Source organism: Neodiprion fabricii, chromosome 1, assembly GCF_021155785.1.
Source record: "Neodiprion fabricii isolate iyNeoFabr1 chromosome 1, iyNeoFabr1.1, whole genome shotgun sequence".
Taxonomy (NCBI): domain Eukaryota; kingdom Metazoa; phylum Arthropoda; class Insecta; order Hymenoptera; family Diprionidae; genus Neodiprion; species Neodiprion fabricii.
In genome coordinates, this window is record NC_060239.1 from 13,611,172 (window position 1) to 13,628,626 (window position 17,455).

A 17,455-nucleotide genomic window follows, 5' to 3' on the forward strand; every position below is an offset into this window, starting at 1 on the left:
CTTCCACAGTATTAGTGTGGACTCAAAACCTGTCACAAATTGGCGCCCAACGTAAATTACCCACATTTTTACCCCAAACTCGAACAATTAAGAGACAAAACATAAGAATAAACGCTAACAAAGTACACATAGGCTCACGAAACAAAGCTACACAGTGACGAAAATTCGAATAAAGACAGTTGAACACACACACTCCCAAACACGATACACACGATGGCAGACCAAGGACACAGAGATCCGCAAGGCCTAGCGCGCGAACACATGGACATACACACACCCGAACGCAATCAAAACAACTCGACACAGAGCGAGCCGCGCGCGACACGAGACCAACAAACGCCGACCCAACCACAGAAAATAAATAGACGACACACGATAAATTCACCAAACGCAATAAATATAATCGATGCAGCTATCATAGAGAATACACACAACTTACATAGTACACAAATCCAACATCAAGAAAGCCCAGAACCAACAAATCCCACACAAACATACAATACAATCCCAACACCTACACACACGCAAACTAACACGGTAACAACCAGTCAAACAAACCGACACTTCACGGGAACAGACACATTTTTAGCCACCAACACACGTAACACACGACTTATACAAAACCTGATAGACCTCGGAGCACTACCAAGCGACAAAAACGAATACGAAGACCCACACATATACAGCACACAGTCAATACACCCCACAAACAACCAAAACACGACACACCTAAACCACACACCAAACCCGAACAGTACATACTGGAATCAGCCAGCAATGGCAATGAAAACAATACAAACATGGAACATAAAATACTCAGGAAACACAAACGAAGACATAGACGAATTTTTACAAAATCTCCGCGACTACCAAACGGGATATGAAATACACGATACACAATTAATCAACAACCTCAGCCCGATACTCGAAGGTGACGCAAAAAACTGGTACAGATTAAATAGAGGCAAATGGCGAACACTGGAAGAATTCGAAAGAGACATTACCCATGCATTTCAAGACATACAGCATAGGGACAGACTGGAACAAAAAATCAGAAACTACGTACAAGGACCAACACAAAAAATTACACAATTCCTGATACAATTTAGAACACTACTATCACAACTAAAACCACCATACCACCCACGAACACAATTAGACTTGGCATACAGAAACATGAAAATAGAATACAAGACATACATAAAACCATACGACTTCGCGAACTTCGACCAACTGGAAATAGCCGCGAAAGAATGGGAAGCAAACATCGAATGGGAAAACACAAGACAAACAATATTAAATAACTACCACACCCACGAGAAACCTACACACACCAAACACACCACACACAATACATTCCACACAAGTACGCACAAACACAACCCCGCCCAGCATTACTCCCAACACCAAATATACCACCGGCACTCACAGACAGCATACGACGAAACCAAACAAACCAAAACACGCAACAGACTCGATACCCCGCAATCACGTATAACTCACCACACTACACTCAGCAACAAACACAAACGAACTCAAACACAGGCACAACACCACGCAGATGCTTTAACTGCAACCAACCCGGACACTTCAGATGGCAATGCACACATGTACAGAACCAGGGAAACGAGTAAGGGTTGACCCAGCAAGGGTGGAGGGCAACCCCACAAACAACACAAACACACCCGAGACAGTAGCACCGACAACAGATAATAACAGAACTGAAAGTAGATTCCACATCAGAATCGAAATACACGGTCACGAATTTAACGCATTAATAGACACAGGCGCAACACACTCATACCTAGGCGCAGAAGTAATACAAATACTACACAACACAGACACACCAATAGACGACACGCCCGACAGAACAGCTACAATGGGAAACGGAACACAGGTGACGATAGAAGGAGCAGTAACACTCCCAATACGCCTCGGCAACATAACAAAAAAAATTAATTTCGGATTAATACCAAACTTAGGCTCGCAATGTATCATTGGGAACAGCGGCTTAATGAGATTTGGAATACAAATAAATTATGGAAAAAACACATGGTCACTTATAGACGACCCACAGACACACTACCACATGCAAGCCAGACCACAAGAACTACCAACACCACTCAAAGAATACATACAAATACATCAAACACGAAAAATACGACACCAATCAACACAAACACACATAAAACAAGCAAAAGCAGCAGAAAAATTAGAAGCAACGAAACAACAAACGAACCCGAAAACAACAGAAAGACACGAAAACACAGAAAAAACAACCATAAAACAAAAACCACTAACACCAACACTACCCAGCACAAAGACACCACCGGAAAACACCCCCCCAAAAGACAACCCACAGAACACACAAATCACAAATCAAAAAATCATACCCACAAACGCACAAACAACAGACGACACACAAACCGACAAAGAAACCGAACCACAGATATGCGCAGGAATACAAGAACTCACACAATCACAACACACACAACTACAGACGACAATACAGCAGCAAATCTCAACACTACCAGGCCAACTCGGCCTAACACACCTAATCAAACACAAAATAGACACACAAGGACACGCACCCATAAAACAAAGATATTATATGGTATCACCAAAAATTAGAGCAGCCATCCACACAGAAATAGACAAAATGCTGAGAGAAGACGTGATAGAACCATCAGAAAGTGAATGGTCGAGCCCAATTGTCATGATAAAAAAGCCAAATAACACATATCGCTTCTGCTTAGACTTCAGAAAAGTAAACTCAGTATCAAAAAAAGACGCATACCCACTACCATACATGACAGCAATATTAGACAAACTACGGACAGCACAGTACATATCAAAAATCGACTTAAGCCAAGCATACTTCCAAATACCACGCGACGAAGACAGCAAACACATAACAGCCTTTACAGTCCCGGGAATGGGCTTATTTCAATTTAAAAGAATGCCATACGGACTGACAGGCGCACCGGCGACATTCCAAAGACTACTAGACAGACTCATAGGCCCAGAATGCGAACCATATGCATTCGCATACTTAGACGACATAATAATAGTACACACAAACAAACATTTGACGAACACTTACAAAGACTAGAACAAATACTCAAAAGAATTACAGACGCGGGACTAACAATAAACCCAGAGAAGTGCGAATTCGGATGCGCACAAGTAAAATATCTCGGATACATAGTAGACAGACACGGACTACACATAGACCCCGACAAAACACAACCCATAGAAAGCTACCCAAGCCCAAAAACAATAAAACAATTACGGAGACTAATCGGCATGGCATCATGGTACAGACGCTTTATACCTAACTTCGCACACATTACAGAACCACTAACACGACTACTGAAAAAAGACCAGAAATGGCACTGGGGAGAAGAACAAGAAAACGCAATGAACACAATCAAACACGCACTCACATCACCACCCACACTCGCATGCCCAGACTACACACAAACATTCACACTACAAACAGACGCTAGCGGAACAGGGATAGGTGCCGTACTAACACAATCTCTCGATGACGAAGAGAATGTAGTAGCATACGCTAGCCGTGCGCTAAGCGAGGCTGAACGTAAATACTCCACCACTGAGAGAGAATGTTTGGCGGTACTCTGGTCCATAAAAAAATTCAGACCATACGTGGAAGGATACCATTTTAAGGTCATTACAGATCACCACGCACTGAAGTGGCTTAGAGAATTAAAAAACCCCACAGGCCGACTTGCACGATGGGCACTAGAACTATTAGAATACGACTTTGACATTACACACCGAAAAGGTACAATGCACGACGTACCAGACGCTCTTTCAAGACGACACGAAGACGAAGAACACATAGAAACAATAGAAGACACGACAGACAAATGGTACACATACAAGAAAACACAAGTACAAACACGCCCAGAGAAAAACGAATCATGGCGAATCAGAAACAATCAACTATACTTTCACCGCCCTAACCCCCTACACTCAAACCTCCTACCAGACACAAACCCATGGAAACTAGTAATACCCAAAGACAAAATAACACACATACTACACGAAAATCACGACGTAACACAAGCAGGCCACTTAGGGATCGAAAAGACATACCAAAGAGTAGCCAAAGAATACTATTGGCCAGGGATGTACAGAGACACAGTAAACTACATAAAAAAATGTGACCCATGCCAAAGAATAAAAACAACACAAGCGCGACCGGCAGAGCTAATGGGTACTAGAATAATTGGAGAACCGTGGACAGTAGTAGCCTCCGACATCATGGGCCCACTCCCACTATCAAAGCAGAAAAACCAATACATCATAGTGTTCGAAGACCTATACACCAAATAGGTGGAAATTATTCCGATACGCAAAGCAAACGCAAAAACAGTAAAACAGACATTCCACTCACACGTAATATCACGATGGGGTACACCACGCATACTACTAACAGATAACGGCACACCATACATAAACAAACTCATACGCGAACTGACACAAAAATTCAATATAAGACACGCAACAATCCCCCCATACCACGCACAAGCCAACCCCGTAGAACGAGTCAACAGAACCGCTAAAACAATGATCCAAGCCTACGTAAACAACGACCACACAGAATGGGACATACACTAACAAGACTTACAATTCGCAATCAATACATGTACACACACATCAACTAAACACACACCAGCCTTTTTGAACCTAGGAAGGGCATTGAATCCTACACAATGTCTAAGGAATCAATTAGAGAACGACGACGAAATAGAATTACAAGACACAGACAGATGGACAGATCACCTAAGACGACTATAAACACTTAGAGACGAAGTACAGAGGCACTTAATAGAAGCAAACGAAAAACAAGCACACTACTACAACCTACGAAGACGAGACATTCAATTCAAGGAAGGAGACAGAGTACTGAAAAAGAACCACACACTCTCATCCGGGCCAGAAAGAACGGCAGCAAAGCTAAGTAAAAAATTCATAGGCCCATACATAATCACTAAGAAAATCTCACCTACAATATACGAGTTGACAACAAAAAGCGGTAAAAATATAGGAAAATGTCACATAGAAGACCTAAAATTATATACATAATCAAATAAGCAATAAAAGAACCACGCCCGATAACACATCTCGAAAATAAACTAACATGTGTATTCACCCCACAGAACACAAACATGGAAAACAAACAACCGAGAATACCGACCCTGATGACACTGCGACTGACGAGACCGACGACAACAAATACAAACACAGAGAGAACACCACTACTACAAACACCAGGACAGGCCCCACACCCACACAGATACATGACCAGACGGGCACACCAACATACAAACACAGACGAGACAGAAGCCAGCACCTCCACACACCAACCACACACCACACATCAAACAGTACCACACAAAACACAACCCTCAAACACACCAGACACCGACACCGACACAGACTCCACCACCTCCACCGCAGAGACAGTTATACATATCGAAACAACACACACAACCACGCCACAGACACAAACGACGGACGACGACACAGACAATAACACCGACACCACCTCACTCACCGACACAGACGAACATACACAAACACCCCAACCAATCACACACACCACACGGGACTCAAGACGATACAAAAAAAAAAAAAAAAGAGGGACAAAACAGAAAACACTAAATACACTGACAACACCAAACCGACGGACGAACAACGACAGACGGAGGCCAAGGAAACAGAACACAACCTCCAACTCCAACGCAGAACCACGGAGAAGCAACCACGAGCCACAAGGAACAAGGAACAACGCAAAAACTCACCAAGGCCCACACCGACGAGAGCCACCGAACCAAAACCAAAAATTGAAGTACAAATAGATTAAGAAAAACACCCGAGTTAGTACAAAATAATATAAGAATAGAATAAGTAGATATAAGACAACCAACAACCCCACACCCAACGCACACCCCGCAAATACAACCCGACCCACATTTCCTAACCCCGACAGATCGGAGCAGACGACCACAGAAAACATAGACGAAATGACCACAAAACCCGCCACCGAAGCCGGCTCATCCTATAGGCCACGCCCCGCGTGGGGAGGGGGGAGTTGTGACGTTGCACCTAGAGTGCAAGTCACAACAAACCCCAAACCCGCGGGGAAGAGCCGAACGCGTGAGTCCCGTTCCATCGGGAAACACCCGAAGGTAACCGAAGCCCACCGACGCTCGGCTGAGCCAAGCGCCAGCGAGCAGTACGATCACGGCCTTCCAAGCAGCAACCTCGAGGAGCCAGGAGAACGAGCGAGAGAGAGAGAGAGAGAGAGAGAGAGAGAGAGAGAACGAAAGAGAGACCCAGAACCACACACCGATACACCCCGATACACATACGCCGACGACACCAGGAGGGAGAACGAGAGAGTCCCAGTTACACACCGCTACACACTGTTACACACACGCACCCGCCGACGACACCAGGTTAGCCTGCATTCTACAGCCGATCTGCTCCTCCCCTCGCAATACCAACCCTTTCTACCTCACACTCCCCGTCACACTACACCCCCCCCCCCCCCCCCGCAATACCGACCCTTCCTACCTCACACTCCCCGTCACCCTACACACTCCCCCCCCCCCCCCCCGCGCGCGTATCTATAAGTTAGGATTAAGTGACGCTAAGGGCTGAGGCGTGATCAGCCCCCGTTAAAGTCTACAACCCTTTTGTACCTTTCGTAGTTTAAGTCGACTCATTCCCCAGATCGCAACACATGTACCCCCCCCCCCCCCCCCCCCTTCACAAATATACACACCAAGTTTTACCTAATCTATCGGCCCCGACTTTCTCGCCCCGTCTCTAATTGTTCCCCCCTTCCACAGTATTAGTGCGGACTCAAAACCCGTCACATGACATAAGAGCCGAAAGTAACAATTTATAAAGTGTTCGAGTTTATACAAATCGTGTGTTATTCTATTCTAAAGGATATTATTATTTGGTACCAAGAACATCCATCCTGAACGATGGTTATTACTAGCTGGTCGTGATTTTTGTATCTCTCTTTTTCGATTAATACGTTTGATCTAATTGGGGGTAGTGAAGCTCGACACCAACTCTAGTCTTACTTTTGACTGGATATTATGATAGTAAATTTTGTGGATTTAGAATGATACTCTACTATCGAAGGCTATGATTTTAAAGTGTCAATTTGTTGGTTTTGATATATGTTAAAAATTATTCCAAAGATTATTAATTAAAAATGATAATGTAGTTATTATTATAAGCACTTAAAATTACCTGATTCGTTTTGAACTTAATTTAATTAAGGAAAATGGAATGACATGAAAATGCCTATTGGCAAAATGATGAGACTTAGTAAAGCACAGTAAATATGATGAATAAGAATTCTCGACCTCGTATGTAATATATTGTAGTATTGGTGATCGGTCAATTAAGAAAACGTAATTTTAGTTAACGTTTCGACCCGGATATGGGCCCTCCTCAGAACGATTTATTTAAAAACTGTCAAAAAAAAAAAAAAAAAAAAAAAAAAAAACAAAAGGAAAATAGGACTTAATCAAATAAAATTGGTACTAATAGTAATCGGACACAAATATTGCAGATGTAACATTCTCACAGACAATAAACATTGTTGATAGTAAGACCTTATGAATAATTGTGATAAGGATGTTTTTTGGTGTTATTTACCTTTTAAGTTAAGTATGTGTAATAAGATGTAGTCGATTTCACCATTACAATTGGCGGAAACAATGTTCTTTTTAGTGACGGTAGACGATGTCAATCTTCCAGTAGTTTTTTTAGTAGGAGTTAAAGGTTGGTAGTCATTTATTTAAAAAAATTAAAGAACTATGTTTTTTCACAGTCAATATGTCATAGTGTTAAAAGGTTATTAAAGAAGGTCAATTAGCCATGAAATTAATTCACAGGTGTCAATTGAGTGGAGGTAAGCTCTTTGTAATTAAATTCTACATGTCTAACGAAATATTGTTGGTTGAACCAATTGGGACAACCGGTGAATAACGACTGATGGGGGAAAACACAATAATCCAGAGTGAAGGTGAACATATTATAAACATTATACAGAAAAAACAATAAATATTTGGTACGAAAGGTTATGTAGAAAGAACTTTAAATGGAGACTAAATAATAATTTTTTTTTTTTTTTTTTTTTTTTTTTTAAATTAAAAAAATTAGTTTAGGTTAAACAATATTTGTTGTGTGGGCAGAGATTAGAGGTTTGTAAATATTGCTTAAATGTTCAACGTCTTGTCTGAGATTTACCGTATTGGTATGACCTACAATGTTGCACATTTCTAAAAGCAATCTTCTGTAATAATTTTGTTCTTCACAAAGGATGTTTGTGTTGTCAAAATTGAAAGTGTGTTGTTTATCAATCCTATGTTTCGTTAGAGCTGTGTGCCGTTCATCTGTCTCATGTATATTACGTTGGTGTTCCCTAATTCTGGTGTTGAGATGTCGACCCGTTTGACCTATGTAGACTTGATTACAGTCCTTACACGGTATTTTATATACTACATTTGAACGTTTGCCTATGGGGATCTTATCCTTACCGGTATCAAAAACAAGTTTTAGGTCTTTTGAATTTTTACCAACAAACTTTACATTATATTTATCGAATAAACGATTGAGTGACTCGAATAGGCCGGCTACATATGGAATGGGGATATATGTAGTAGCAGGTCTATTGTTATCTTCGACAGGAGCAGAGTCAATATTATGGTCAAGTATGTTGTTGATGTAGGAGCGTCTCTTATTAATTTGTTTTTGTAATAGTCCATGAGGGTAATCATTAGATCTTAGTACATTGTATATGAGCGCCAAGTTTTTTTCCTGGAACTCTGTACTAGCAAGTTTTATAGCTCTATCAACAAGGCTGATGATGGTGCCTATTTTGTAGGACAAAGGATGGTGAGAGTCGAAATTCAAGTATCTTTTTGACCATGTTTTTTTGTGAAACCAATCTGTCTTTATATTATTATTGCTGTGTATCAACAAAACGTCTAAGAAACTGATGGTATTGTTCTCTTCTGTTTCAATAGTGAATTGTATTCTAGGATGATACCCGTTAAAAATATTAAGAATGTGATGTATTTTTTCATTTGGAACGGCAGTGAGAATATCATCCACATATCGAAAGTAGAACGGCAAATTAAAACCTAGATCGTTTATGCAAGAGGTTTCAAGGTCTTCCATGACGAGGTCTGACAAGATTGGGGAAAGGGGAGATCCCATAGGTAAACCAAATTGTTGTGCATAGGTCTCGTTATTAAATTTAAAAATTGCGGAGTCAAAACATATTTTTAAGGCTTTTTCTAGTTCAATCCAAGTACCCCAAAAACAACTTAAATAATTATGTCACCGATCAAAAAATCCGTGAGACCATGAATTTTAAAAAAAATAACCCGGAAATAATGTTTTTAAAAGCCGACAAAGGTAATACGTCCGTTGCTATGTACAAAGACATGTATAATGAAAAAATGAGACAACAGCTTTCTGACACCACCACGTATAGAGTTTCTAGATATGATCTGTGTAATTCCCTACAAAACAGGGTGAATAAGCTCAGCTATAATTGGTTTACCTCTGAACTTATAACAAAAAATCTACATCGAAACATTTCCACGTACAATAGTGTCCCTCCACGCGCATATGGGCTTCCAAAAATTCACAAAGAGGATGTCCCTTTAAGATTAATTGTCTCCTTTGTTAATAGCCCGACATATTCCTTAGCCAAAACTATCAATTCATGGCTCACCACTAATATTAAACCTCCCATCTCGAGAGTAAAAGATAGTTTTTTATTAGTCGATAAAATTAAGACATTGATTATCCCGGACAACTACACCTTAATATCTTTAGATGTAATTTCTTTGTTTACGAATGTTCCTACAGTTCTCGCACTACGTGCAATAAACAACCGTTGGGCTACTCTAGAAAATAAGATCCCAATCCCTAGGATTGAACTAGAAAAAGCCTTAAAAATATGTTTTGACTCCGCAATTTTTAAATTTAATAACGAGACCTATGCACAACAATTTGGTTTACCTATGGGATCTCCCCTTTCCCCAATCTTGTCAGACCTCGTCATGGAAGACCTTGAAACCTCTTGCATAAACGATCTAGGTTTTAATTTGCCGTTCTACTTTCGATATGTGGATGATATTCTCACTGCCGTTCCAAATGAAAAAATACATCACATTCTTAATATTTTTAACGGGTATCATCCTAGAATACAATTCACTATTGAAACAGAAGAGAACAATACCATCAGTTTCTTAGACGTTTTGTTGATACACAGCAATAATAATATAAAGACAGATTGGTTTCACAAAAAAACATGGTCAAAAAGATACTTGAATTTCGACTCTCACCATCCTTTGTCCTACAAAATAGGCACCATCATCAGCCTTGTTGATAGAGCTATAAAACTTGCTAGTACAGAGTTCCAGGAAAAAAACTTGGCGCTCATATACAATGTACTAAGATCTAATGATTACCCTCATGGACTATTACAAAAACAAATTAATAAGAGACGCTCCTACATCAACAACATACTTGACCATAATATTGACTCTGCTCCTGTCGAAGATAACAATAGACCTGCTACTACATATATCCCCATTCCATATGTAGCCGGCCTATTCGAGTCACTCAATCGTTTATTCGATAAATATAATGTAAAGTTTGTTGGTAAAAATTCAAAAGACCTAAAACTTGTTTTTGATACCGGTAAGGATAAGATCCCCATAGGCAAACGTTCAAATGTAGTATATAAAATACCGTGTAAGGACTGTAATCAAGTCTACATAGGTCAAACGGGTCGACATCTCAACACCAGAATTAGGGAACACCAACGTAATATACATGAGACAGATGAACGGCACACAGCTCTAACGAAACATAGGATTGATAAACAACACACTTTCAATTTTGACAACACAAACATCCTTTGTGAAGAACAAAATTATTACAGAAGATTGCTTTTAGAAATGTGCAACATTGTAGGTCATACCAATACGGTAAATCTCAGACAAGACGTTGAACATTTAAGCAATATTTACAAACCTCTAATCTCTGCCCACACAACAAATATTGTTTAACCTAAACTAATTTTTTTAATTTAAAAAAAAAAAAAAAAAAAAAAAAAAAAAAATTATTATTTAGTCTCCATTTAAAGTTCTTTCTACATAACCTTTCGTACCAAATATTTATTGTTTTTTCTGTATAATGTTTATAATATGTTCACCTTCACTCTGGATTATTGTGTTTTCCCCCATCAGTCGTTATTCACCGGTTGTCCCAATTGGTTCAACCAACAATATTTCGTTAGACATGTAGAATTTAATTACAAAGAGCTTACCTCCACTCAATTGACACCTGTGAATTAATTTCATGGCTAATTGACCTTCTTTAATAACCTTTTAACACTATGACATATTGACTGTGAAAAAACATAGTTCTTTAATTTTTTTAAATAAATGACTACCAACCTTTAACTCCTACTAAAAAAACTACTGGAAGATTGACATCGTCTACCGTCACTAAAAAGAACATTGTTTCCGCCAATTGTAATGGTGAAATCGACTACATCTTATTACACATACTTAACTTAAAAGGTAAATAACACCAAAAAACATCCTTATCACAATTATTCATAAGGTCTTACTATCAACAATGTTTATTGTCTGTGAGAATGTTACATCTGCAATATTTGTGTCCGATTACTATTAGTACCAATTTTATTTGATTAAGTCCTATTTTCCTTTTGTTTTTTTTTTTTTTTTTTTTTTTTTTTTGACAGTTTTTAAATAAATCGTTCTGAGGAGGGCCCATATCCGGGTCGAAACGTTAACTAAAATTACGTTTTCTTAATTGACCGATCACCAATACTACAATATATTACATACGAGGTCGAGAATTCTTATTCATCATATCTACAAAATTGGATTACTTCAGAGAACTAAAATGGGTTTTATTCTAAACATCGAACGTATACATGGAAAAACTACAGCTGGTCACTTACGACGCTGGATCAAGACAGCTGATAAATTGAATAGGATGAAGAACCATCGTATCTTCCTACTGCGCTGTAAGAATGAAAGAATAACACCCAAGCACCTAAAATTCTCTAATAATACCTTAGACAACATTTTTTTTAATTTGCCAAAATCAAGAACAAAAGCTATACAACTCGCAACCGAGTTCCAAAGTTCTCTTTTGAAACTAGAAATCAATGATCTACACACACACATCATCAATTCCGAAAGAACTATGTGTTACCTCTCTGAAATAATTAATTTAAAACTTGGTAGTACTTTGGGAAAGAAATTTTTTGAATCACAAAATCGGATGCTCAACAACAAATTTATTACCATAAAGAACAAGAATATCAAAAAATTCACAAACTTACTGGCTCTAAAAAAATCTTTGAACAAACAAAAAAAATCTTATTCAATTGGACAAACTACCAAAAAAAATTGGCTAATTAATCTAACCGATACTCCTATTCCAGAAAACGTCACGGAAATAGTACAATTAGGTCAAAATTTCGGTCGCACATATAACAAACGTGATCTTCCTGTCTTCAACCTTATTTCTAACTTTGAAGAAAAAATCACGAGTATTCCAAATGAGTTAAGAAACCAAGCCAGATCCGATCTTACCAACCGTGTACTTTGTTTCCCTAAGTACCCCAAAAACAACTTAAATAATTATGTCACCGATCAAAAAATCCGTGAGACCATGAATTTTAAAAAAAATAACCCGGAAATAATGTTTTTAAAAGCCGACAAAGGTAATACGTCCGTTGCTATGTACAAAGACATGTATAATGAAAAAATGAGACAACAGCTTTCTGACACCACCACGTATAGAGTTTCTAGATATGATCTGTGTAATTCCCTACAAAACAGGGTGAATAAGCTCAGCTATAATTGGTTTACCTCTAAACTTATAACAAAAAATCTACATCGAAACATTTCCACGTACAATAGTGTCCCTCCACGCGCATATGGGCTTCCAAAAATTCACAAAGAGGATGTCCCTTTAAGGTCCCGCTGACCTGGCATGTCCTATATATATTTCGTGACGTCAGAAGCGGGGAAATCGCCCGCACAAATCCTGATAAAACGGGGGTATGAATCTGACTGGGAAAATTTTTAAAAGATAGCTTGAATAAAATTGTACGTCTGTATCTCAGTCACTACTATCGCAGATCACTGATAACGTCTAATAAAAATAATGATGAACTCAATAAAATCACGTCGCGTTAAAGATGGCCGATCGGGCTAGCGACTTGTTGAATAATCACCGTTTGTACGATATCAGAATTTCTTTCACTTTTGCCAGGGAGATACAGACGTACAAAAACACACACGTAATCCGGGAAAACCTATAGCACCAGTCAGTTTGCTGTAAATATGGCACGATTTGTGCGGGCGATTTTCAGGTGACAGGAGCCCGTTCTGATGCACGAGAAGTCTGTAATTTAGTTCAACGTTGAACCTCCAGAAGCGCTGTAGTCGACCGAAGCGGTACCAGATGGTAAAATGACATGGTAATACGCACACGTCCTATGTTTCTGCTAAAGCAACAATCTGCAGTGCCGACGAGAGCATAGGCTTTTAGGTGGATACGAAAAAATGTACAACTCACTCAGAATAACCGTTAGATTTTGAAATTCGTGCATATTATGAGGCATCGTTGGGAAATGGTAACATCAGTTCACAATCGCGGTAACTATTCGTAATCGCACGTAGCCCGACTATACGTGAACGGGGCATTCCATGCGAAACCGACCAACCCGTGACCTCGACCAATTTTTATTCTATTGAAAATTTCACACTTTCTTGTACCTGCCAAAAGCAGTCCTGCTGAAATATTTTAGATGTTTGTCTCAACCCATCCAAACACCATAAATTTATCAAAATATCGCACAATTTTTTTTTAAATGCTCATGGCTTTTGCAAAACCCGATATTAAAATAACATACTGTTTCTTTTCTCGTTTTGAGTCGTAGTTCCGCAAAGAAAATTATTCTTTTTTATTTTATTGAAGGGTTTTGGGGCATTCTACATCGAGTACGCACCACTTAAATCTACCTTTTTTCATCGATTTGATAGAAAATCATTAACAAAAACGAAAATACCTATCCTTTAATTTCTGTTCGTCGAAAAGGCAGATATAAATGGCGAATAATTGACATAGAATCCCCCATATACGCTCCGGATATCCTCATCTAATAGTAGCATCAATGTCCGCAAAATTGTCATACTTACAGATTATTGACCGAAAGATTAGATGCGGCAGTAAAATAAATACCGAAATTGTAGGAAACACGCAAGTATAGGCGTGAGGGTTTAGGGTTGAGATGAAAAATTGTGCTCTTGAACAGACCATTATTTATTTATTTATAGCAAATATGGAGGGGGGGGGGGGGGGGCGGTTGATAATCGTCCGAGCCTGTTTTAAAGATTACCCTAATACATACGCGAAATTGTTTCTGAACCGGATGTGTTTAACAATACTAGAAATACATCCCGCAAAAAATCTATGTAATTGTACATACATACAATTACTGCATACAACGGTTTAAGATTCGTGGCAAATATTTTACAGGGCCGATCCTTGTTAAAATTCTGATGAAGAATTTGCTTGCCAATTTTTTCTGTTTTTAATTCTCAACAAATAAGGATTTCATACTTTATTTGCTTCGTTTCATTTGTCAATTACGCCTAGTTCTGAATGATGCTACCAAAATTTTTTTTTACATTAGATGAACTACCTGAAAGTTACTCATTAGGTGGAAATCGTTATAAAACTACATACCGTGACTTCTCGTAGATGGTATACGCTACGGATACACTAGCGAGTTTTGGGTTGGTTTCTGCATCGTATACGACCTACGAAAAGTCAGGGTATATGTTACTGTTGTACATCAAATCCGGCACAATCCTATAAGATTTCACAGAAATTTGAAACTCTCGAAGGAATCAACTTCTTCGGATTCCGAGTACTATCCCTCACACCCCACTGTCCCCACTATCCGCGCGGCCGTCACTTCTGCGTTTCCTCGCGTACCGTCCACATTCACTTTTCGCGGCGAACGAAGCAAACGCGAGTGTTTTGGTAATTTGCCGTGTCACAAGTTCTAATCACGTGCAAATTTTCACGCGGCCAGTGTGTATACAGATATTGGTTACAAACAACAATAATCTTGTGAGTGCAACAATGGATGAGTTACGTCGCACGGCTGAACCGAAAAAAGGTTAAATTTGACGCACCGACGAACGAATCGTTCGTTGCAATGGTAAGTGTTTTATACTGCAAATTTCTGTTATGCAATTATACATATCATTTACAAGAATCCTGCCAAATCTGCACTTGCTATGCAGGGTGATTCGTAATTCACAGCAAATACTTGACAGGGCGAATCCTTGTCAAAATTGGAGTCGAAAGTTCCTAAGAAATTTTTCGGGAAAACGCCTTTTTTCATTCAAAGAAATGGAAATTTAATTTTTTCGGATTTCTGTTTCGATCAACCTTTTAATTTCTTGGGTCATCGTCAGAATTGATATCGAAATTCCCCGGTTAATTTGTAAATAATTTGTACGAAAATTTTTTTTTCACAGCTGTCTCGGGGGGGTCACTGGGAGTGTAAATTCAAAATGGCGACCAAATCATGCTTATGCGTATATTCGAAAAATGGTTTTTTTTAGGTTAAAATGGTTTTTCTTGAATAACTCGGCTGGTTTTGATTTTACAGAAAAACCGTCGGAACAAAAGTTGTATTAATTTTGATTCTCTACAAGTTTAGTTCCTACAGTTTTTCTTCCAGGATCAAGATTTTTGGAATTAAACCTGAAAAAAGCGACAAATTCGAAATATTTCCATTATCTCGTTTATTTTCAACTTAATGGCATAAATGAATAGCAACAAACTTGTTGATAATCAAATTCTGAACAACTTTGGTTCCAACCTTTTTTTCCAAAAATCGATATTTTCGGAATTTAACCCGAAAAGGAACGATTCTCCGTCAACTCGGCCACGTTTTTTCGACCATCTCAGATCTGCCCCATAATTGATTAAATCAAAGTACTACTAAAAGGTACTCTGCGTGAATTTTTTCAGATTTTTCAATTCATTATTTGAGAAATTGCCGTTTTTTTCTTCAAATGAATATACACTACCGTTCATAAGTATGGAAACACTCGCCCCAGATTGTTCTCACTGTACCCATGATGCTCATTGTATTTATACGAAAATGTACACCGTTGAGGAGTGGGGAGGGACTTCCAGAATTTTCATAGTATAGAAAAAAAATGTAGAAAACAAATCGTCTTGTTTACGTTTGCTTCGAAAGAGTGGCGTTCGAAAGATCGTCGTTTTTTTGACATTTGTTTCGATCGTCGTTCTGTTATACATTTTTCAAAATATTGAGTAACCAAATTGTATACGTGTTTCAAATTTTCTTTTCTCTGTTCTCTTCATATATAATCATTTTGATTTTTCGTTAGGAGTGTGCAGAACATAAGAATTGCTGAATGCTTCGTTGCGAATACCACAATTTTATCGGAGCCTAGATTCGAATGCTCGGAGAGTTCAATTATTATAATCGTACGGTAATTTTCTTTTCCGATAATAGGAGAAATTTACACGTGTTGACATATACCCTAAGTACGATGCAAATATGCGAGAAATTTCAAATCTTAAGGAAAATAAATATTACGACTGTTATTATTTCATCATATAAACCATAAAAAGTCAGTGGGGACGAAATTTAGGTTCTTGAGTCAGAAATATCATTCTGACAAAAAATGACCGCGTATTTTCCAAAACAATGAAAGCTTTCTCGAAGTGATATGTGAGCATAAAAAGTCAAAACCTATTTCTACGATTTTTTTTTCCGAAAGCGCCGAGTCATTCAATTTTGTTGCAAAATGGGCGCGCAGTAAACTTGAAGAATCAATATCTCATCTCCGGTTCTATTTGACGTAGAAAAATGATTCACAGCGCATTCGCGAGCAGAGAGGATAAGCTTTCGTAGAAAACTTTGGTTTATCCGGAAACATTGAACATTGTAATTGTTATTAACGAACGAATTGTTTAATGGTACCATTTTTGGCGAGGCTTCTACCATTTTATACATTCTGTAAAAAATCTTTCCGATTACAAATAATCCGTCGGGTTTGACGAGGAATTTCCCATTCATATTCATTCCGAACGACCATACGTTAGATATCTGCTATCGGTAGTAAAATATTGAACACGGTGAAATTTAGAGTGATTCGTAAAAAATGAATATCTTAATTTCAAAAGAATTATCTGAACTTTTCAGATTATTCAAGATGATCAAAATTTTTAATCACATTATTCCATTTCATCAGATTCGACCATTCACTTTTAACAT

At 38.5% G+C, this 17,455-nt stretch overlaps 1 protein-coding gene across 1 annotated transcript; it reads left to right on the forward strand.

The window, feature by feature from the left end:
- The first annotated feature begins 5,198 nt into the window (after window positions 1-5,198).
- Window positions 5,199-5,891, forward strand: LOC124181326 (salivary glue protein Sgs-3-like). The gene has a single exon (XM_046567797.1). It carries the CDS (start codon window positions 5,199-5,201, stop codon window positions 5,889-5,891), a length of 693 nt encoding a protein of 230 aa, XP_046423753.1.
- Window positions 5,892-17,455: the final 11,564 nt, after the last annotated feature.